The 24,676-nt window shown below is 34.5% G+C and overlaps 2 protein-coding genes across 8 annotated transcripts in view; one reads left to right on the forward strand and one right to left on the reverse strand.

Moving 5' to 3' along the window:
* Positions 1-24,676, forward strand: part of PCDH15 (protocadherin related 15) — a 751,961-nt gene that overhangs the window by 593,672 nt on the left and 133,613 nt on the right. For all 7 annotated transcript variants that reach the window (XR_014230935.1, XM_082339387.1, XM_082339383.1 and 4 more), the window contains 2 exons: positions 21,348-21,488; positions 23,207-23,319. Coding sequence is in view for 6 of the 7 variants with exons in the window: in XM_082339387.1 (XP_082195513.1) it covers positions 21,348-21,488; positions 23,207-23,319 (254 nt within the window). In the remaining variant the exon portion in view is untranslated. The remainder of the gene's footprint in view (positions 1-21,347; positions 21,489-23,206; positions 23,320-24,676) is intronic.
* Positions 21,355-24,676, reverse strand: part of LOC309635420 (uncharacterized protein) — a gene marked incomplete at its 5' end in the record, with an annotated part of 576,760 nt that continues 573,438 nt past the window's right edge. Inside the window, one exon of the mRNA XM_082406653.1 lies at positions 21,355-21,432. The remainder of the gene's footprint in view (positions 21,433-24,676) is intronic.

Consider the following 24,676-nt stretch of genomic DNA (forward strand, 5'->3'; position numbering starts at 1 on the left):
AGAATAAACCTCATGGGATTAGGATCCCAATACATTGCAACAAGAGAGGTTTCCAAGGGAATTGAGTGAAATATAACAAGCTCCTTCTGGGGCTCACTCATAGGTCTCCCTTATGGCTTAAATAATGTGCTTTATTTTGAATTTTTTGCCAGAGGAAATGGGAAGAGACCCTCTGAAAGAGTATCTTGGCTTCTTATAATCTGGATTCTTGGCTTTAACACCCTCAAAGCCATCCTACTGTTATCTTCAGGTCTTATCATTACCCACTTCACAGTTCTTCCGTATCCTTGAATGCGTGGGCAGTAGACCAGCGGTCAAACATGTGCTTGGTGCAACATAGACACTTCGTAATACTGTTGAATCAATCAGCCAATAAGAAAACATTTATGGTGGACTTAACAATAAGAATATGACACGATAGAGCCATGATATTGTGTAAGAAAGGTGCCAAGAATAGGCAAGTGAATGTGTCCTGGTGTAGTCTGAGCCTGCTTTGGACAGGAACTCAACTTTTTCAGAGTGTAGGAGATTCATTTATGTGAGGGTAGAAGAAACTAGCAGAGGAAATATATTCAAAAATTACAGAGTCGAAAATATTCATCATGTGTTCATAAATTTGAGTACCATGATTTGAACTATGTCTGATTCAATTAATATTAGCTACTTCTTGTAGCTACAATCATTTGTAGATGGGAAATGCAACAGATATGGTTTTACAAACCCATTTTATTATACAGAAAATGGAAGCTTACTAAAGACTTACAAACAGGGCAATGACAAAATCAAAGCTACATATTAGAACATTTATTTCCTGTGATATGTAGTCTTCATTGGATGAGATAATAAATGAAAACCAGAAGATAAGTTAGCAGCTATAGCTTTCATTTAAGTATGAAAAAAACAAGGTGGACAATGGAAATGTAGAAAACAGAAATACTTAAAAGCCATTGAAATGGAAAAATTAATAGTGACTGAGCAGGATGGTTGAAGATCACAGACAATAAAAGCGCAATCAAAAGTGAATCGAGAGTTTCTAGCTGGAGTGATAAAGATATTCATGATCTTAGTTGATAGAAATAACATAGATAGAAAAGAAAGCTATTTAAGGAGAAAATAATGAGATCAAACTAGGACAAATTAAATTTTAAATGATTTCAAAATATCTAAGTGCAATCATCTACAGAATGATAGAAGTTGTCTGATTTCCTTCCCTGAGCAAGGAGGCTCAGAGGACTAAGTCAGGACATGACTAGTGAAGGAGTAATACTCACCTGATCTACCCAGGAATCATAGTGCCAGAGCTGGCAGGAAGCTTATCTCTTTCCCAGAGTTATAGGTTCCTCAAACTATACAAAGAACACATAGCATCTAGTTCTGACAGGAGGCTGGAGGCAGATGGCAGGATGGTGCCAAGATTCCTTTGCACAGATGAACAATATGAAGAAGTCCATGAAGAAGTCCTAAGGCAGATACTGGGTTGCCATAGCTGCTTTGATCTGATGCCAGGATGGATCATGTAGAAAACATTGGAGTAGGAGCACAGGAAAAAATGTGGAAGAGGAGACACCTAAATGCAAGCTGAAGCTATGAGAGTAAATAACATGCTCCAAGAGAGAAAGCATAATCAGATAAAATAAAAACTTGGAAATAAATCCTCAGGTTATGCCCTTTTGAGGATGGGCCAGGAGCTGAAGTGTGGAAAGAGTGAGAGAAAAGAAAGACTAAGAGCATAGAAGAGCAGTCTGCCAGTGACGTGGTTCAGAAGAAAAGAAGAAATTTTCAATGCAGAGAAAGAAAATAAATGGTAAAGGGTTTTTTTTGTTTTGTTTTGTTTTCTTTTTTTTTCCAGACAAGGCAAGGAGAGTGAAATCAAGCTAAGTGAAGGACCATTGTTCTGTTGATTAGAAACTCATGAGTAACCTTCATGGTAAATTGGCCTCTGCTCTCCTGCAGTTTGCTTACCCTTTTATTTTTCATGCGTCTGAGTTATTTTGGAGTGTAACATTTATATATATGTCATTTTTGTTTTTGTTTTTGAGACTATCAGTTTATTATTTACATTTTCTTTGAAGAATTACTTATGTGCATTCTCCATAAAAATTATTTATGGAATTTAAATTATATTTCTTGGACATGTTTACAACTATTTATATTTATTTCTGTATTTAAGTCTATATATGGTTTATGCCATTCCTTTCATATTCTGACTTACCCATTTTTAAGTTCTTCATTTTGCTGCATCCCTTGGTTTACTCTTATGTGTCTTCAATTTTTTAGAAATATATATACCATGTGAATTTTTATACATATGAAATTAATTTGCTTATACATAGAACATAAAACTTGACAGAGTCTTGGGTTCAAACTTTTGCCCTTTAAAACCATACATAGGCTTTTCCACTATTTTCTGGGTTTTAACACTGTAGAAGTATTAGGCTATATATATTTTTTAATTTTTAGGTTTTGTTTGTTTGTTTCTGCTTATAAGACTCCCTATTCCAGAGCTTAAATGTTTTCACTAGTAAATATTTAGATATTCCTTGCTCTGTATTAATGTGTCTGGTATATGAAGGCCCCTTGCAATCTGCAAACTTGTGTACATAGTTCATCAGCCCAGGAAAGATTTACATGGCTTCAACAGTAAGGGTTTTGGAGTGAGACTGGCTGGTTTCTACTCCTAAAGTTCCTACTGACTGTTCTTGTGGCCCTGGACAATTTGCTTAGTCACTCTGCTCCTTAGTTCTCACATTTGTAAAATGAGAACAAAAATAACATAAATGAAACTTTATACGCTTTGAACAGCAACTCTCCATCCCCCCCTTCCCCCAAGTAACCACAATTATATTCTTAGCTTTTTTCAGTTTATTTTAAATACCTCATCTAAATGGAATCATGCAGTTATGTGCCATTCTGTGACTGGCTTATTTCACTTAGCATAATATCCACAAGGTTCATCCATGTTGTCACAAATTGCAGAACTTTATTATTTTTTAAGGCTGCATAATATTCCATTGTATGTATATGACACATTTTCTTTATCTACTCATCCACTGTTGGACAGTTAGGTTATTTCCTTATCTTGGCTATTGTGAATAATGCTTCAATAAACATTGTAGTGCAAATACCTCTTCAAGATTCTGATTTCAATTATTTTTAGATATATGCCTAGAAGTGGGAAGTATCCTGTGAACTTCTAGCACAGCAGGATTTTATGAACACATAGCAATGAGAATGGAATGTAAGAACCTAATACTTAGTGAAAGCAGTGAGAAAAAGAAAATAATACATTATGTAAAGTTAAAAAAAAACCAGAAAACAAAAATGCACACAATAACATCTACTAGGTTTTTGTACTAAAATGCTGCATAGTTAACAATACCAAAATACCACTCATTCACTCTAAAAAAGATTTATATTTTTATTCATGGATCTTTGAGGCAGCTAAGGATTGGCTGGCCTTGGTTTCGGGCTGAAGGTTGGGTTGGACTCATGTCAATTCCACATGCCTCCTCCTTCAGGAATACATGACTAAGTAGGTCTGCTCTTCACACAGTGAAGGACAGGAACACAAGAGAACTTTCCTAACCACATGATCACACGTAAAGCTTCTGGTTGTGTATCACAATTCTTCACATCCCACTGACCAAAGCAAGTCTCATGACCAAGAGCAAAGTCAATGGGGCATGAAGTAGAGGAAAAAGAAGTGGATATTGCTGAACAATGATACCACAACAGTCTAGTTAAAAAACACTCTTTAAATGCATTACAATGGTTTCCTTTGAAGGGAAAAGGAGGTTGAATTGAGGTGTGAGCATGAAAGGAGATAGGGAAATGAGAGGTAAATATACCTAGCAGATCCATTGATAAAAATGCTCCATAAACTGTGGATTATATTTAACTTAAATCTCTGTCCCTGTGATCCAAACAAAGTACATATTCCTCAATATTTATTGCATGTGTGTGCATCCAGTGTTACTTAAGCATACTGCATTAAGTATTGAGGATTAAAATTGTCATGAAGCCTTAGAACTGTAAACTTAAAGACATAGAAATTAATCAACATCAATCAAGTAAATAGAAATGACAAACTGAAAAGCTCTAAGAAGTATATCTTTAGGGTGCTGTAAAACCAGACAAGAGAGAGCCTGACTTTGTCTGGATTGTCAAGGAAGGAACGTTCTGGAGGAAATGACTCAGAGCTGAGGTCTGAAAGATAAGGAGGTGTTTCCAAGGCAAAGTGGCATGGCAGAAAGATTATTCCCTAAAGCGGAAGAAAGAAAAATAGGTTTCAAAAACCAAAAGAAAGCAATTTTTTCAGGAGGCTAGAGAGGTAAACCTGAGTCAGATCCTATGGACTCTGAAGGCATGAAAACAGTGCCAAGATTTCTTGTTTCATCATAAGAAAAATGGGAGGGTTTCAAGGCAGAGAAAACAAATAACTAATTACTAACACCAGTTCAGGTTCGTCCCTATATTTATGTTCCTTTGGTTTTGTGAGTTGTTTTTTGTGAGGAAAGTTGAATGTGTGCCCACTGTTATCTTTATAAATTTTTTAAAAAAAACTTACCTATATAAAGAACTTTTATAAGGATTATATTATTTGTTATTTGATGTCATTAGATTTTAGTTTATGTTTACCTTTGAAAAATGTGTTTCCCAAGAGAGATTGTGGTAAATAATCTTGCAGCAAATATTTCTTAGGATCTTTAATGGCTATGCTAATACCATATCTGCAGAAACTGAATTATACATAGACATTGCATTAAATCAGTGACATCTGTCATAAGGAATTTGCCTATAAAAGTGTTGACTCACTATGTTGTCAAAACATAGTAATCACTTCAGGTGTTAAAAATCAGGGAAAGGGAGAGAAAAAAGAAAAGCACAGGAGGATCTTTTCAGTGATTACATGGAGAGTTTGACCTGTAGTTTTTCTTTTTTTCTTTTTTTAACATCTTTATTGGAGTATAATTGCTTTACAATGTTGTGTTAGTTTCTGCTGTATAACAAAGTGAAACAGTTATATGTATACATATATCCCCATATCCCCTCCCTCTTGCGCCTCCCTCCCACCCTCCCTGTCCCACCCCTGTAGGTGGTCGCAAAGCACCAAGCTGATCTCCCTGTGCTATGCGGCTGCTTCCCATTAGCTATCTATTTTACTTTTGGTAGTGTATATATGTCCATGCCACTCTCTCACTTCGTCCCAGCTTCCCCTTCCCCCTCCCTGTGTCCTCAAGTCCATTCTCTACATCTGCATCTTTATTCCTGTCCTGCCCCTAGGTTCATCAGAACCATTTTTTTAGATTCCATTTTTTTTATATATATGCGTTAACATACGATATTTGTTTTTCTCTTTCTGACTTACTTCACTCTGTATGACAGACTCTAGGTCCATCCACCTCACTACAAATAACTCAATTTTGTTTCTTTTTATGGCTGAGTAATATTCCATTGTATATATGTGCCACATCTTCTTTATCCATTCATCTGTTGATGAACACTTAGGTTGCTTCCATGTCCTGGCTATTGTAAATACTGCTGCAATGAACATTGTGGTACATGTCTCTCTTCGAATTATGGTTTTCTCAGGATATATGCCCAGCAGTGGGATTGCTGGGTCATATGTTAGTTCTATTTTTAGTTATTTAAGGAACCTCCATACTGTTCTCCATAGTGGCTGTATCAATTTACATTCCCACCAACAGTGCAAGAAGGTTCCCTTTTCTCCACACTCTCTCCAGCATTTATGGTTTGTAGATTTTTTGATGATGGCCATTCTAACCGATGTGAGGTGATACCTCACTGTAGATTTGATTTGCATTTCTCCATTGTTGAATGATGTTGATCATCCTTTCATGTGCTTGCTGGCAATCTGAATATCTTCTTTGGAGAAATGTCTGTTTAGGTCTTCTGCCCATTTTTGGATTGGGTTGTTTTTTTGATATTCAGCTGCATGAGCTGCTTGTATATTTTGGAGATTAACCCTTTGTCAGTTGCTTCATTTGAAAATATTTTCTCCCATTCTGAGGGTTGATTTTTCTTCTTCTTTATGTTTTCCTTTGCTGTGCAAAAGCTTTTAACTTTCATTAGGTCCCATTTGTTTATTTTTGTTTTTATTTCCATTTCTCTAGGAGGTGGGTCACAAAGGATCATGCTGTGATGTATGTCAAGGAGTGTTCTGCCTATGTTTTCCTCTAAGAGTTTTATAGTGTCTGGTCTTACATTTAGGTCTTTAATCCATTTTGAGTTTATTTTTGTGTATGGTGTTAGGGAGTGTTCTAATTTCATTCTTTTACATGTAGCTGTCCAGTTTTCCCAGCACCACTTATTAAAGAGGCTGTCTCTTCTCCATTGTATATTTTTGCCTCCTTTGTCATAGATTAGTTGACCATAGGTGCGTGGGTTTATCTCTGGGCTTTCTATCCTGTACCATTGATCTATATTTCTGTTTTTGTGCCAATGCCATACTGTCTTGATTACTGTAGCTTTGTAGTATAGCCTGAAGTCCGGGGGCCTGATTCCTCTAGCTCCGTTTTTCTTTCTTAAGATTGCTTTGGCTAGTCGGGGTCTTTTGTGTTTCCAAATTGTAAAATTTTTGTTCTAGTTCTGTGAAAAATGCCATTGGTAGCTTGATAGGGATTGCATTGAATCTGTAGATTGCTTTTGACCTGTAGTTTTTCTTAGTCTCTTTTAAGGATACCTTAGCAGCTGGTTAAGATTCACTAAGAACAAAAAAAAAAGAAAAAAAGAAAAAAAAAAACCCAAAGTTATTATGGCTGCAATAAACAATATAAAGCACTTTACAGTAATCCCTTCTGCTAAATCATACTTAGGCAATTTTGTGAATTACACTCTTACCAAATAAATCAGATTAGTTGCTTTCAAAGACATTGGCTAAAAGAATTTTGGAAACCACATCAGGGAGAAAAATCTTTGTGTACTTGAAAACAAATTACTTAATGTTTGTGTGTAATGATAATAATAGGTTTAGTATTCCCTGGTATAATGTGATTGCCATTATTATGAAGAAAATTATGTGGGTCTGAGTAAGTAATTTCTTGATAATTACATATTTAAGAAAAATGACTAATTCAACATATCCCCTGATATTAAGGACTTAATTATTTTGGTCCATTATAGTCTCATTGAAATTCCCTGCGTTTGCAACTTTAGAACATCTTTCATACAGATCTGCAATTACCTTCTGTAGTAATTAATTACATTCTCACCATCATAAAGTCAAAACATATTGTGTTGAACACTCACTGTAAGAATAAAAATAAAAGGTATAAAAATTGAGTAATGAATAAATAATTGAGATTTTAAGGTTTTATTTTTTATATAAATTTACTTTTATTCTGATACATAAATTTTATCAGTCTGTATAAATATGTTACTTTAGATTTTAAAAATATAATGTAAGCACCAACATGACAGGGTTTTTGTCTGTCCTGTTCCCATCATCTAGAAAAATTACCTCATTCAGAATATCACTATATCACCATATTACTATATATGTATTAAATACATGACTATTCCAGTAGCATTGTCTCATACTAATATTTATTGAGTTTTACACATGTCAAATTTAGTAGATAAAATGGCATCACAAAGTTGAAATCATGCCTTTCACATTTTGAAAACCATACAATATTTAAATAAGTCACATACTACCTCAAATCATATTTGGGAAGAAGCCTAATACATGAACAAACAAATTAATTAATTCATTTATTAATATGTGTCATAAATCATTTCCTTCCTGAGGGCAATTAAGGTTGGCAGACATCTCCAGAGTCCCTTAGAGCTATTGAATAATGTCACTAGTGCCGGCATCTGTGTGTAACTAGGAAAAATGATATTGTACAGCAGTTACTTAACTTTTTTAAACCTCATTTCCATATAAGAATAATAAGACCATTTCACTGGATTAGTACCCAGGTTTAATGGAGAATGAAAGCACTTAGCCAATGCTAGGCACATAGATGTTAATTAATATCTCCTCCTCCTCATCCTTGGTTTCAGGGTGATGGCAAACATGCCTAACTTTGCATCCGGTTTGGTACAAGACTTATATACTCATCATGTGTAAACTTTAGGATGTCAATGTCTGCACTCATGAAGTAATTCTGGTGTCACCTATGACACTATAAAATTTGAGAATAAAGTTTTCATAAAAACACCATACTACTAAGGTCTTTACAATCCCCCCAAATAAATATGTACATATTTTAATAAAGTTCTTTTCCCAAATTAGTAAGGTATTTTATTTAAATAGACATCTTTAATTTATTTCACTTCATAATGATACATATCTACTTTTATCATTTTTTTTTCTCTGACTTCAAAGCTCTTCCTTTATTTATTTGTTGAAAGTGACCTGAATGAAGGAAGCCCTACTTTGCTTTCTTATTAGGGATGTTTTGGGGAAAATAACCAAAGAATGATTGCAACATGTTTTGCAAAGTAAAATATGCTAGTGAAGAACTGAGAGTATCGACCTGCTCCACAGGAATTGTGCACATGATGAACTTTTAGATTCACTAAACCAGTTTCTCTGTTGTGTAATTCCTCCTCCTGTCACTGGCCTAAATATGCAGTGTCATCTATTATGTATGGTAACCTTTGTAGCTAGTTCTAATTCTACTGCTACTCAGATAAATTATGTTTAAAATTGAAGTCAATAATTTTTTTTTTGGCTGCTTTGGGGCTTCATTGCTGCACGTGGGCTTTCTCTAGTTGCAGCGAGTGGGGACTGTTCTTCATTGCGGTGGCTTCTCTTGTGGAGCACGAGCTCTAGGTACTCGGGGATCAGTAGTTGCAGCACGTGGGCTTAGTAGTTGTGGTGCGCAGGCTCTAGATTGCAGGCTCAGTAGTTGTGTGGCACGGGCTTAGATCCATGGCATGTGGCATATCCGGGACCAGGGATCAAACCCATGTCCCCTGCATTGGCAGGTGGAATCTTTTTTTTTTTTTAAACATCTTCATCGGAGTATACCTGCTTTACAGTGTTGTATTAGTTTCTGCTGTATAAAAAAGTGAATCAGCTATATGCATACATATATCCCCATATCCCCTCCCTCTTGCGTCTGCCTCCCACCCTCCTTACCCCACCCCTCTGGGTGGTCGCAAAGCACCGAGCTGCTCTCCCTGTGCCATGCAGCTGCTTCCCACTAGCTATCTATTTTACAGTTGGTAGTGTATAGATGTAAATGCTACTCTTTCACTTTGTCTCAGCTTAACCTTCCCCCTCCCCGTATCCTCAAGTCCATTCTCTACGTCTGGGTCTTTATTGCTGTCCTGCCCAAAGGTTCATCAGAACCATTTTTTTTTTTTTTTAGATTGCATATATATGTGTTGGCATATGGTATTTCTTTGGGTCTTTCTGACTTACTTCACTCTGTATGACAGACACTAGGTCCATCCACCTCACTACAAATAACTCAATTCTGTTTCTTTTTATGGCTGAGTAATATTCCATTGTATATATGTGCCACATCTTTATCCATTCATCTGTCGATGGACACTTAGGTTGTTTCCATGTCCAGGCTATTGTAAATAGTGCTGCAATGAACATTGTGGTACATGACTCTTTTTGAAATATGGTTTTCTCAGGGTATATGCCCAGTAGTGGGATTGCTGGGTCATATGTTAGTTCTATTTTTAGTTTTTTAAGGAACCTCCATACTGTTCTCCATAGTGGCTGTACCAATTTACATTTCCACCGACCCAACAGTGCAAGAGGATACTCTTTTCTCCACACTCTCTCCAGCATTTATGGTTTGTAGATTTTTTGATGATGGACATTCTGACCAGTGGGAGGTGATACCTCATTCTAGTTTTGATTTGCATTTCTCTAATGATTAGTGATGTTAAGCATCTTTTCATGTGTTTGTTGGCAATCTGTATATCTTCTTTGGAGAAATGTCTGTTTAGGTCTTCTGCCCATTTTTGGATTGGATTGTTTGTTTTTTACATATTGAGCTGCATGAGCTGCTTCTATATTTTGGAGATTAATCCTTTGTCCATTGCTTCATTTGCAAATATTTTCTCCCACTCTGAGGGGTGTCTTTTGGTCTTGTTTATGGTTTCCTTTGCTATGCAAAAGCTTTTAACTTTCATTAGGTCCCATTTGTTTATTTTTGTTTTTATTTCCATTTATTTCTCTAGGAGGTGGGTCAAAAAGGATCTTGCGGTGATGTATGTCATAGAGTGTTCTGCCTATGTTTTCCTCTAGGAGTTCTATACTGTCTAGCCTTACATTTAGGTCTTCAATCCATTTTGAGTTTATTTTTGTGTATGGTGTTAGGGAGTGTTCTAATTTCATTCTTTTACGTGTAGCTGTCCAGTTTTCCCAGCACCACTTATTGAAGAGGCTGTCTTTTCTCCATTGGATACTCTTGCCTCCTTTATCAAAGATAAGATGACCATTGCAGAGGCTGTCTTTTCTCCATTGGATACTCTTGCCTCCTTTATCAAAGATAAGATGACCGTAGGTGGGTGGGTTTACCTCTAGGCTTTCTATCCTGTTCCATTGATCTATATTTCTGTTTTTGTGCCAGTGCCATACTGTCTTGATTACTGTAGCTTTGTAGTATAGTCTGAAATCCAGGCACCTGATTCCTCCAGCTCCATTTTTCTTTCTCAAGATGGCTTTGGCTATTCGGGGTCTTTTGTGTTTCCATACAAATTGTGAAATTTTTTGTTCTAGTTCTGTGAAAAATGCCATTGGTAGTTTGATAGAGATTGCATTGAATATGTAGATTGCTTTGGATAGTATAGTCATTTGCACAATGTTGATTCTTCCAATCTAAGAACATGGTATTTCTCTCCATCTGTTTGTATCATCCTTAATTTCTTTCATCAGTGTCTTATAGTTTTCTGCACACAGGTCTTTTGTCGCCTTAGGTAGGTTTATTCCTAGGTATTTTATTCTTTTCCTTGCAATGGTAAATGGGATTGTTTCCTTAATTTCTCATTCAGATTTTTCATCATTAGTGTATAGGCATGCAAGAGATTTCTGTGCATTAATGTTGTATCCTGCTACTCTACCAAATTCACTGATTAGATCTAGTAGTTTTCTGGTAGCATCTTTAGGATTCTCTATGTATAGTATCATGTCATCTGCAAACATTGACAGTTTTACTTCTTCTTTTCTGATTAGGATTCCTTTTATTCCTTTTTCTTTTCTGATTGCTGTGGCTAAAACTTCCAAAACTATGTTGAATAATAGTGGTGGGAGGGGACAACCTTGTCTTTTTCCTGATCTTAGTGGAAATCGTTTCAGGTTTTCACCATTGAGAACAATGTTGGCTGTGGGTTTGTCATATATGGCCTTATTATATTGAGGTAGTTTCCCTCTATGCCTACTTTCTGGAGAGTTTTTATCATAAATGGGTGTTGAATTCTGTCAAAAGCTTTTTCTGCATCTATTGAGATGACCATATGGTTTTTATCCTTCAATTTGTTAATATGGTGTATCACGTTGATTGATTTGCATATATTGAAGAATCCTTGCATTCCTGGGATAAACCCCACTTGATCATGGTGTATGATCCTTTTAATGTGCTGTTGGATTCTGTTTGCGAGTATTTTGTTGAGGCTTTTTACCTCTATGTTCATCAGTGATATTGGCCTGTAGTTTTCTTTATTGGTAACATCTTAGTCTGGTTTTGGTATCAGGGTAATGGTGGCCTCGTAGAATGAGTTTCGGAGTGTTCCTCCCTCTGCTATATTTTGGAAGAGTTTGAGAAGGATAAGTGTTAGCTCTTCTCTAAATGTTTGATAGAATTCGCCTATGAAGCCATCTGGTCCTGGGCTTTAGTTTGTTGGAAGATTTTTAATCACAGTTTCAATTTCAGTGCTTGTGATTGTTCTGTTTATATTTTCTGTTTCTTCCTGGTTCAGTCTCAGAACGTTGTGCTTTCCTAAGAATTTGTCCATTTCTTCCAGGTTGTCCATTGTATTGGCATATAGTTGCTTATAGTAATCTTACATGATCCTTTGTATTTCAGCAGCGTTAGTTATTACTTCTTTTTCATTTCTAATTCTGTTGATTTGGGTCTTTTCCCTTTTTTGCTTGATGAGTCTGGCTAATGGTTTATCAATTTTGTTTATCTTCTCAAAGAACCAGCTTTTAGTTTTATTCATCTTGCTATCGTTTCCTTCATTTCTTTTTCATTTATTTCTGATCTGATCTTTATGATTTCTTTCCTTCTGCTAACTTTGGGGTTTTTTTGTTCTTCTTTCTCTCATTGCTTTAGGTGTAAGGTTAGGTTGTTTATTTGGGATGTTTCTTGATTCTTGAGGTAGGATTGTATAGCTATAAACTTCCCTCTTAGAACTGCTTTTGCTGAATCCCACAGGTTTTGGGTCGTTGTGTTTTCCTTGTCCTTTGTTTCTATGTATTTTTTGATTTCCTCATTGATTTCCTCATTGAGCTCTTGGTTATTTAGTAGCGTATTGTTTAGCCTCCATGTGTTTGTAATTTTTACAGTTATTTTTCCTCTGATTGTTCTCTAGTCTCATATGTTGTGGTCGGAAAAGATACTTGATACGATTTCAGTTTTCTTAAATTTATGAAGGGTTGCTTTGTGACCCAAGATATGGTCTATCCTGGAGAATGTTCCATGAGCACTTGAGAGGAAAGTGTATTCTGTTGTTTTTTGATGGAATGTCCTATAAATATCAATTAAGTCCATCTTATTTAATGTGTCATTTAAAGCTTTTGTTTCCTTATTTATTTTCATTTTGGATGATCAGTCCACCGGTGAAAGTGGGGTGTTAAAGTCCCCTACTATTATTGTGTTACTGTCGATTTCCCCTTTTATGGCTGTTAGCATTTGTCTTATGTATTGAGGTGCTCCTATGTTGGGTGCCTAAATATTTACAATTGTTATATCTTCTTCTTGGATTGATCCCTTGATCATTACATAGTGTCCTTCTTTGTCTCTTGTAATAGTCTTTATTTTAAAGTGTATTTTGTCTGATATGAGAATTGCTACTCCAGCTTTCTTTTGATTTCCATTTGCATGGAATATCCTTTTCCATCCCCTCACTTTCAGTCTGTATGTGTCCCTAGGTCTGAAGTGGGTCTCTTGTAGACAGCGTATATACAGATCTTGTTTTTGTATCCATTCAGCCAGTCTATATCTTTTGCTTGGAGCATTTAATCCATTTACATTTAAGGTAATTATCAATATGTGTGTTCCTATTACCATTTTCTTAATTGTTTTGGGTTTGTTATTGTAGTTCTTTTCCTTCTTTTGTGTCTCCTGCCTAGAGAAGTTACTTTAGCATTTGTTGTAAAGCTGGTTTGGTGGTGCTGAATTCTCTTAACTTTTGCTTATTTGTAAAGTTTTTAATTTCTCCGTCGAATCTGAATGAGATCCTTGCTGGGTAGAGTAATCTTGGTTGTATGTTTTTCCATTTCATCACTTTAACTATGTCCTGCCACTCCCTTCCGGCTTTCAGAGTTTCTGCTGAAAGATCAGCTGTTAACCTTATGGGGATTCCCTTATATGTTATTTGTTGCTTTTCCCTTTCTGCTTTCAATATTTTTCTTTGTATTTAATTTTTGATAGTTTGATTAATATGTGTCTCAGTGTGTTTCTCTTTGGGTTTATCCTGTATGGTACTCTCTGTGCTTTCTGGACTTGATGGACTATTTCCTTTCCCATGTTAGGGAAGTTTTTGACTATAATCTCTTCAAATATTTTCTCAGACACTTTCTTTTTCTCTTCTTCTTTTGGGACCCCTATAGTTCGAATGTTGGTGCGTTTAATGTTTTCCCCGATGTTTCTGAGAGTGTCCTCAATTCTTTTCATTCTTTTTTTCTTTATTCTGCTCCCTAGCAGTCTTTTCCACCTTTTCATATTCCAGCTCACTTATCGATTCTTCTGCCTCAGTTAATCTGTTACTGATTCCTTCTAGAGTATTTTTTAATTTCAGTAATTGTGTTGTTCATCACTGTTTGTTTGCTCTTTAGTTCTTCTAGAGCCTTGTTAAATGTTTTTTGTATTTTCTCCATTCTGTTTCTGAGATTTTGGATCATCTTTACTATCCTTACTCTGAATTCTTTTTCAGGTAGGTTGCCTATTTCATCTTCATTTATTTGATCTTGTAAGTTTTTACCTTACTCCTTCGTCTGTAACAAATTTATTTGTCATTTCATTTTTTGTTGTTGTTGGTTGGTGCTGTATTCCTGTCTTACAGGTTGTTTGGCCTGAGACATCCAGCACTGTAATTTTCAGGCATTTGGATAGAGCTGGGTCTTGATGCTGAGATGAGGACCTCCAGTAGGCCTCACTCCAATTGATATTCCCTGGGGTCTGAAGTTCTCTGTTAGTCCAGCGGTTTGGACTCTGAGCTCCCACCACAGGAGCTCGGGCCCGACCTCCGGCCTGGGAACCATGATCCCGCAAGCCATTTGCTGGGGATTCCTCCCATCCCCTTGAGTGTCCGTGGTCCCTCACTGGTTGGCAGGCAGATTCTTATCCACTGCGCCACCAAGGAAGTCCCTTGAAAAGACGTCATAGAGGCTTGAGGTGTAGGTCTGCCTCCTCAGTTCTTCATGGCCAGCCAATTAGCTGTGCCTTCCCTGTTCTCAGTTTTATAAGTCAGAGAGTCCAGGTAAGATGGTAAATGCACAAAATAATCCACTTTGCTACTCTAAACGACTGCTAAACCTGCAGGAAGTGCTGGGCGGCTACTTTTCTCTTTTTGAGTTTAAGATAAATTGTCCAAAATCTTCACACATAAATTAGATATTAGTTTTCCATTTTAATACTCAAATTACATGCCAGATTGGACTCCACATATAACACAATTGCCACAATCTTATAAATCGAATACATTTTAAAGCACATCAGATTTTCATGTGTAAGCACCTACACAGTGAGGTATAAAGTCCACTTGACTATAAATCTGAAGGTCTTTGCTCTAGTTCTCAAACCTTTATTTGGTAATGCTCATGTTTCTCCTTTATAGCTCTTATCAGAAATGTTATTAGTTTATTATGTTTATCTGTGTACCTTCTGTCTCCCCCATCTGACTGATTATGAGGCCCTAAGTATAAAAGCACTATCTCTAATTATTGGCCTGTGATCATGAGAGATGAATATGAGTAGCTATGGATAAGTATCTATGAACATATATTGGTAGGTATTAAACTGAAAACTTGCCAACAATTTAGCCACATTCTGAGGTAAGTAAATTCTTAGAGGTCCTCTAAACCATATAGAAAATTACCTATGTAGCTATGATTCTTGCAATTACCGAACGTATACTCAGAAATCTCAATCTTGTTCAACATTAGTTTAACCCACTATGTAACTCTGATTTTACACCTTGTATAGTGTAGTTGGTGTAAGAAAACATCTATATCCTATTAATATAGATTACATGAGGATTAATTTATTAGAAAAATCCAGAGGATTAAGTCATTATTTTAAAGGATTGATGTAACAACAGAATGTATTAGATATAATTAGGGAAGTAGCATAGAAGGACAGAGGCTGAGAAGTAGGAGAGAGATAGTACATAATATTCAGCCAGTCCAGAAAAAAAGGGAAGGACTTTCCTAATGATACATGGTTTTATTTCTCCAAAACTTTTCTCAGGAATCTTTTTGAAAGACTCTTTATTCTAGTACATAATATTCAGCCAGTCCAGAAAAAAAGGGAAGGACTTTCCTAATGATACATGGTTTTATTTCTCCAAAACTTTTCTCAGGAATCTTTTTGAAAGACTATTTATTCTCCTTCAATCTTCTACTTGTTTGGAACTCTGTTTTCATAAGTTCTATTATCATCTCTTTTGTGAAAGCTCTTCCCCAACAAAAGTCACTGATGTAATTTTTCTTTCTTCTTTGTTCCTAAAAACTACACATGGAGCCACTGCAAACAGGAACACAGGATATATACATTTTTAGCAGGGGGTTTTAGCAGGGAAGGCCGGGGGTTACACAGGCAGCCACTCCCATCCTATCTGTATATGTGATCCCCCCTAGAGTTGTTTATCCTGGCAGCTCAGCCCAGGATCCACATATACATGAGCACTACTTGTATTATACGTATTTACTTAACAAGTTATTGCTGACCTCTTAAATAATGCCAAGCCAAAATAAGTGTCTTCTCTAATGGAGCTCACAGTCAAGGAACAGAGATAGGCTACAAACCCACAGACAAGTAAATATGGAACATAAATTCACATAAGGATACATACTATAAAGGAAATAAAATAAGATTTGACTCAGATTGGTTTATGGGTGGGTATAGGCAAAAGAGGTATCATTTGAGACCTGGATGCCAGAAGGAACTAGCCACACACAAGAGTATTGCAGGAAGAACAAACAGCAGATGGAAAAGTGCTGAGGTAGGAGTGAGCTTGGTGTTTTATAAGGCCAATCTGGCTGAATTATTGTTAATGTATACCAGGAAGGAGGTTATATAAGATGAACTCCTCACCTAGGCTGTGAGTTTGTTCATCTGTGTACTCTCAGGACTCAGCAGTGTCCACTTAATGTGTTGAATGAATAAACAAATAGATGAATGAATGAATGAATCCCACATATAGTGAATTAACCTTTGTACTATAAAACATGAGTAAAATGATAAATGTTAGAGAATAAATAATCTATAAAATTTTCAATTGCCAGTATTTTATACAATTTATACATCTCTCTCTTAAAAATATGCCATATATGAAATAAATGTATAATGATTTAGTTTTATAATTCTATTTTTTTAACTGAGTTAAATATTTTTTATCTAATGGCAAACAAAAAGTCCTTTGGAATTTGTTCTAAATTGTGGTTAATTTCAATTAACCAAATTAAGGTTAATTAACTTATTAACCTTAACTTGATGCCAAGTTAAGGTTTTCAGCACCCCTTGAATGATTAAGCTGCCAGTCATATCATGTTTCTATTTTGAACTTTCGTTTAGGGAAATATATCCCTCTAAAAGTGAGTGTGTCACTTATTTGAAAACTCAGGGAAAGTATCGAAGAATATTTTGGTGAATGGAAGTTGACATTAAGAAGGATTCCTGTGCCAGCACCTCATTAATCTTTTAAAATTATAGTTATCTGCAGTAACGCTTGCTCCAATAATGAGGTCAGCTGGATTTATAGAAATACCTGTCAAAATGAGGAGGCTTCAAAAAAGCTGTCGTGCTATGCTTCTCACATGTCCTCAGTTTCCATAAAAATTTAAAGAAGAAACTCATTGTACTTACCCATCAAAAGACTCCAGGAGGCATAATGATAGGAAACTCTATTTTTGCCACCACTGCCTGATGAGAAGAGAATCTTTGCAGACAATTTCATCACTTTACTATTAAATTAATATTTATGTCTTGGTTAATTCTATCTTCATTTCTTGCCTTTGTTAATGCCTCTTCATAGTGGCTAGGTAAATAGAGCAAAATTCCAAAATAGCTTAAATAGTCTTCCTTTTTATGTGATATTACATGTATTATGGGATTACCTACTAATGTGTCATAAATTGTGTTGGATCAAAGTCCATTTTATAGTCTCCTTGTGAGATTTTACATGTCCTGAAGTGGCAAAATACATTTTACCACGTGAGATTAAAATATCTGTACTAAGAAAGAGATGTGATTTAGCCATTGAACTAAAGAATAAAATAAAATGGATTCCACTAGGTGGATATCAAAGTATTTTTTTCCTTGATGGTGACCTAAAACAATCAGATAATTTGTTTTATTCTCTTGAATCCACAGTTTGAGTACATTTCCTAAACAACTATGGTAGGTTAAAAGGGCATGGAGAAAAGATATAAAAGCAAGAAAAAAATACCTAAGATGATACAAAAACAATTAGAAATATCTATCCTAATAAAGCGAGGCTCAGGAGTAAAACATTGGTCTTCAAAACTATGAAGAATTTTATTCCCCTGAAAAAAAAGAAAACACTATGTTTCATCACTGCTGAGGAAAAAATGAGGTTAGGTTTTAGCAAGTGCTTCAAAGAGGAAGAGCCTGTAGTGTCTGAAGATAGGAAGCTAACTAATGACCTCCCAAGATTTCTTTGGTCCTAAATAAAGACAAATAAATTTTGCTGATCAGAGTGTAGCACCAAGGAGTCATTTGCTCATCATTTATAAATTAAACCACAGCCTAGTTTTAGTTTAGTATGAACTTTAAGACAGCAATTTTTGTAAACTACTTTTAGTGTTACTATTAGATTGATTTTGTGAAAATTTGGAAATGCTATAGAAAAGGAGTCTACTGCCATAGTAATAAAAATTTTAAAGACTGACTTTTTTTTTGTAAAAAGATAGCTCTTTTTTCAATATTGAAGGTCCAAAATGTCCCTCTTAATACACTTATAAATACATATATGTAAAGATAAAATATAATCTATATACTATATTATCATAAATTGAAGTAGAAAGTAATGATTAAATATTTCATCTCAATTTTAAGTATGTTTTTATAGATTAGTTTACTTTAAAAAATAAATATGATTAACTAATATATTCAACTGGAAGAAATATCAACTTATTGGAAATATGTAAGAGTAAAGAAAGATCACTCTATTTCTAGTATAATTTAAAATAAAAGACCAAATATTTGGTAAATTTTTATTATCTAAATGGTAATTTGAATATTTATATGTCATCTCATAATTATCAAAATGTATAATTTATAAGCTCAGTAGACTATTTTTAAAAATATAGTGAATGAATTTTGTACATTATAATACTGTGATCATATCTATTAAATTTTTAATATGATCAGGTATTAAATAATGTTTAATAAATAGTAATGATAAATAATTTTAAGAGATAAAGCTTATGATGATCTTTTTTTTTAGTTGTGTCATACATCTGGATTGCACATTTTCCAGATTAAAGCCATAATAATTTTAATTTTTATGAATTTATAAAAACCATGCATTTGACCTGATTCATGTTGTAAATGTCCCAGGGACAATGTGAGACAAGTTAATTGAAGCTGTTTCCCAAAGCCAGTTACCTTCACGTATTACATAGCTTAATTATTTAACTATAAAAGCAAGACTATTTTTTTAAAGACTTTGGAAAGAAAATTAGGAAGGGAGGGAAGGAAACAGGGAGGAAAAGGGAGAGGAAGGGGAAAATAGAGGGAGGAAGAGAAGGAGGGTGGGAGGAGGAGAAAGAGGGTGGGAGAAGAGAGGGAGGGTAGGAGAAGAGAAGGAGGGTGGGAGGGAAAGAAAGAGGAAAAAATTTTTGAATATATTCAAAAGAACATCTAAATCAAGGTATTTAGTTGTATCGTGTTATATGAAATAAAATGTGGTGCCTTGATAACAAGGGTGATGGAAGAAACAATTAAAATGTCTTTTGTGGGCTAACAATGTCATCTCAGGGCCACTTTTTTTTATGTGCTAGCAATCTGTAGAATAACAAATCAGAATAAAAAGCTTACTGATGTAGCTAAATATAATGTAAATGTTCTTATACATACAATCTTATCTGTAACAATCCTCCAAGAAGATTATAGGGTGTTCTGGATAGCAAAGTGTTTTAGGCATCTACAAGATAACACTCTGCAACACCAAAACATTTTTCTCTTTTATCAGTTAAAGGTATAATTCCAAATATATCATTAATACCTTGGTGTTATCAAAGACAACATGCTAAGTGTAACTGACATATTCTAAGTTTCTTTAAGTTTCTTGATAACTGATTCATGATAGTCATAAAAATTTTAATTCTGTACTACAGACTGAATGGGTATTGATGCCAGCAGAACCTGAAAATTTGTTCTTGAAATGGTTTTTGCTGTAGTTTTGCTCTAGTGACAAAAGAGCCAAAAATTTAAATTTAGAATTTATGAACAAATAAGAGACACTTAAAGGCATGGAACTTGAGCAGAGGTAGAGAAGACAAAAGTGCCTGTGACAGAGCCTTGGGAATCTCCAAGAAGATTGGGAACAAGCAGAGTCTGACCCGGAGCTTCCAGATAGGAAGAAGGAAAGGCAAAAGAGTGAAAAGAGTTACATAAAGTATTCAAGGAAGTAGTGGTAAACTGAGGTGTCATGAATGAAAGGACTGGACTTACAGATAATAATTAGGGAATTATACAAGTCCTGAAGGCTAACATATTTGTCCTATAGCCCAAATGTGACTCGGGAACAAACAAGGAGCAACACATTCTGTTCAAGGACAGTCATGAAGAAACTCAACAATACAGAGAGCAATGTTCTCAGAACCATCCTTCCCCAAAGCACCATTAACCAATTCAGGCCATGGGCATAACATGGGGGTAATATCCTGCTTCTCCCACATCAGAATAGTGTCAAATAGAGGTGTTCTTCTCTAAAGAGTTTTGTGGTATAATATAGTGTCTGTTAGGGTTTGAGATCAAACTCAACCACATACTAGCTCTGAGTCTGAGGTGTTTATTTTGTTGTACTTCTAGGACTGACTTAAGAGACTTACAGGCCTTAAGATTAGAGTGCCCACCCCAGTGTCACCCTATATAATTAAAAATAAAACCAATCTTACCCCTAATATAAGTGAGGATGTTCAATAAATTTTGACTGTTCTCATTATAGTCTCCTTTTCAAAATTATCAAATGCTAATTTTTCTTTAAAAATGAATTTTTTGTTTGCTATTCCAACTTATCTTGGTGTATGTCTGGGACATTTCAACATTTTTAAACTCCCTATAAGCTTCAAGTTCATTAACTAAAAAATGTGTGGTAGACTATATATGTATCATTTTTAGTATGGTTCTCACACATAATAAGCTTTCAACAAATGTTAACTATCATTATTTTACTGTTATTACTATCAATATTAGTAGTAATGTTATCCTAAAGGATTGTGGTGAGAATTTATTTATTTATGAAAAAACCTAGCCTGGTAAACAGCACAGAACAGATGGTAAATAATGTTTCCTTTACTTCCATACCTACTCCTCCACTTTACCTCAATCCTCCACACTTTATCTTCTCTGAGTATCACAGAGTTCAAATGAGTATAATAAAGAAAATAACTTATAATGGTCTCAGAATATAAAATATTAAACACAGTGTTCAAGGAAGAAGGTGAGATTCATATAATTAAAGAAATGTGGAAGGGAAGACACCCGAGGAGAGCACTGATTTATTCTTTCACATAAATGATTTTAAATAACATGTAGTAAAGACACTTCACTGATTCAGATTGTTATTCTAAAGAAATAAAGATTCTGCTACATTTTAAACCTGAAAGTATGAAAAGTTAAAATACGATTTTTCATTTTTAAAAGACTATTTATTTTACAAATCAATTTTATATTATCATTACCCTTTGTTTTCATTTTGTGAAATAATATATAATTTTATTTTAGGGATTACCTGCAAGTCGTGTGAGATATAGAGTAGATGATGTCCAGTTTCCTTATCCGGCCAGTATTTTTGATGTAGAAGAAGATTCTGGAAGAGTAATAACTCGAGTTAATCTTAATGAAGAACCTACAACAATTTTTAAGGTCAGCGCAGTGTTTTCTCTATGGTGTCTATTTGATGTTTAACTTTTGATTGAGAGTTTGGTTTAACAAATAACCATACATCTTTCCATTTTTCTCCTTTTTAGTATTTTAAAATTACAAAACAATACATTTTTACTGCATAGACCCTTAGAAAATACAGTTAAGTAAAAGGTAAAAGAAACACTTGATATTTCACATTTTGGAGATTAAAATTTACCATTTTAATCTCTATCCTTATGATAACATTCCCTGCAAATAAAAGTATACAAATATATATTTTAAAATAACATGATTGTATGATTGTATTATTCATACTGCTCTTTAAAATTTAGGTATATTTAAATACTATTAATGCTATTATTTAAATGGTTGTGTGATGTTCTATTGTATAAATATACTATTGTTTGTTTTTTTTTGTCCAATACCCTGTTGTTGGATAATTAGTCGTTTCCAATTTTTGTTATAACCACCTTTGCTGCCGTGAAACTCCTTGTGCAGATATTATTTGCCACTTGCTATTTTTTTTTCCTCAAGATAAGTACCTAGAGGCAATTGTTGGTTCAAGTTTATGTACTCTTGATATGTTATACTTTTAGAAAATTTGAAATAATACTACCCTTCACTATTATCATAAGTAATCCATTTTATTAAATGTTTGACTGTTTCCATTTTCTATAATTACTTAGAAAAATTTTTGTCCCTGGGAATAAAGCCTTTGACCATACATTGGGGAAATACCGTCACCAGTTAACCCTGTGAATATCAATGAACACTCTGTTAATTGTATCTCCGTTTGAAATAATTATTCTTTTTGTAAAGTATTAACCCAAAGGTAGATTGTGGCTCTCAAGATGACCCTTGGTTGTGGTTACGTGATCTAGGTTGAATTAGTTTAAATTAGTCACCTGCAGCTTCCAAAATTATATACAATCTAGAGAAACACATAGTTTTGAAACTTAACATTTCTTAAAATAAACTTTAGAATTCTTCTTGACATAATATAGGTTATCAAAGAAAATGATCAATTATAAAAGCTATTTTAGTAATAAATAATATATAGAGATTACATCTTAAGACTAAAGCTTTTCTTTAGTTTGCATCATTTGAACATTTTCTATTCTCCAGTATGAACTTGATTTTATATAATTTAATTGTTTTTAAGAGAGTGTATATCAAAGTGTGTTAATCTATAAAGATTTCCAATTTTATCCTCCAGAGTGAAGTATTTCTGCCCTATGATCTTGCAGACAATTAATTCACTGGAAAAATTAATTTCTTTTTATTAGCAAGCTAATTAGCTTTTTGCTATCCATAAATTTAACGTTTTTGAAATAAGTGTTGGCACTTATAAAGTTTCATGTTTTTACTGTAGACACACACCAGTGGGATTGTGAAAGAGAAAAGAGTTTATAATTGGAGAGATGTAGTATCAGATACCTGTTTTACCGGTAGTTTTTTTTTTTTTTTTATCAAAGAGTTATTAACTGAACTTCTTTGAGTTTCCTCACCTGGCAAATGGAAATAATAATATCTACCTGGTGGGATTGTTATGAATATCCTAGCACAGTCTCTGCTACCCGGTAGGCAATGAGGAAATGATCACTACTCTCCCTTTTGGAAACAGGCAGTCCAATAATTAAAAACATTCATAGAAACATGATGCTTTTATTTTCTTCTTTTAAATCATCTTTAACTTGAATATTTTTTTACTTTTTAAGTTGGTGGTTGTTGCTTTTGACGATGGTGAGCCTGTGATGTCCAGCAGTGCCACTGTGAAAATTCTTGTCTTACATCCTGGAGAAATCCCACACTTCACACAAGAGGAATACAGGTATTGATTCCTATCAGGTTTTGTAACATATGAAGGTTTTTATTTTGTTGTTTTTTTTTTTTCTTTTGGTCTCTCAAAATTGATGTGATATGAATTTTCCAGTGAAGCAGGCTTCTAATTCTAGTTTAAGCTTTTTTAAATTAACATAACATTATATTTATTTTAAAAGGTAATATGGTTAAAATGACAATTTAGTGTAAAATATCAGTTTTAGTAATGCTTTGATGAATAATGGATCCTTTAAAAATACTTTAAGCTAGGTTTGAAAAATACAACATTATGTTTGGGGGTTTAAATTGCAACTGATTAATGATCTCAGTGGTACGAAGTAGACATTTAGTTTCTTTTTACTTCCAGATACATTATGTCATTTAATTTTGAGGCGTACCTGAAATGATATTTCCTTATAATCAGTGACAGAGAGAGAAAGAGAGAGAGTTTATGTTTATGTGTATAATATATATTTGAGCTGTAAAGTTAGTATATATACCATCTTAGGTTAGGCTGTCATAACAAAATTCAAGGACTAGGTGGCTTAAACAACAGACATTCATTTTCTCACAGCTCTGGAGGCTGGAAGTCCAAGATCAGGCTTTCAGCATGGTCAGGTTCTGGTGAGAGGTCTCTTCCTGACTTGCGGACTGCTGCCTTCTCGCTATAACCTGACACAAAGGAAAGTGAAAGAAAGCAAGCTCTCTGGTGTCTTTTCTTATAAAGGCACTAATCCCAAGATAAGGGCTCCACTTTTATGACCTCATGTAAACCTAATTACCTCCCAAGGGTCCTATCTCCAAATACCATGCCAGTGAGGATGGGCCTCAAAATATGAATTTTAGGGAACACAGTTCAGTCCATAGTGTGTGTGTGTATATTAGAAAGTGAAGAATTTATTGAAAAAATAATGAAACTAAAATCACTATATGTTCATGATTGCTTCATTATTGGATATAAGTGAAAGAATGTTTTATAATGCACTTCTGCAAATATAGTAGAATTTTCTTTCATGATTTTTTAATCTCAATTAAGTTAAAACATTATGTACTTTTATTTGTATGTTAGGACCCATTGGAGATAGTTTTCTCACAAACATTTGAAAGAGGCTCACTATATACTGTATTTTACTATTTACTTGTTCTGGACATAGCATTAAAAGGCAGCCAGTCATTACACTCCAGAGGCTCACAGCCATGTGTTGGAAACAAAGAACTATGTGAAAAATATAATATGCTATAAAAACACAATAATAGAAGCTCAGAGTACTGAGGAAGCATGTTGGAGACACACTAAACTGTATCTGAACATGATCAGCAAAGTTTTGAGCTGTTTCTTGAAGGAAAAATAGAGTTGAGCCACTCCA

Source organism: Balaenoptera borealis (genome assembly GCF_965194805.1).
Source record: "Balaenoptera borealis genome assembly, chromosome: 10".
NCBI lineage: Eukaryota > Metazoa > Chordata > Mammalia > Artiodactyla > Balaenopteridae > Balaenoptera > Balaenoptera borealis.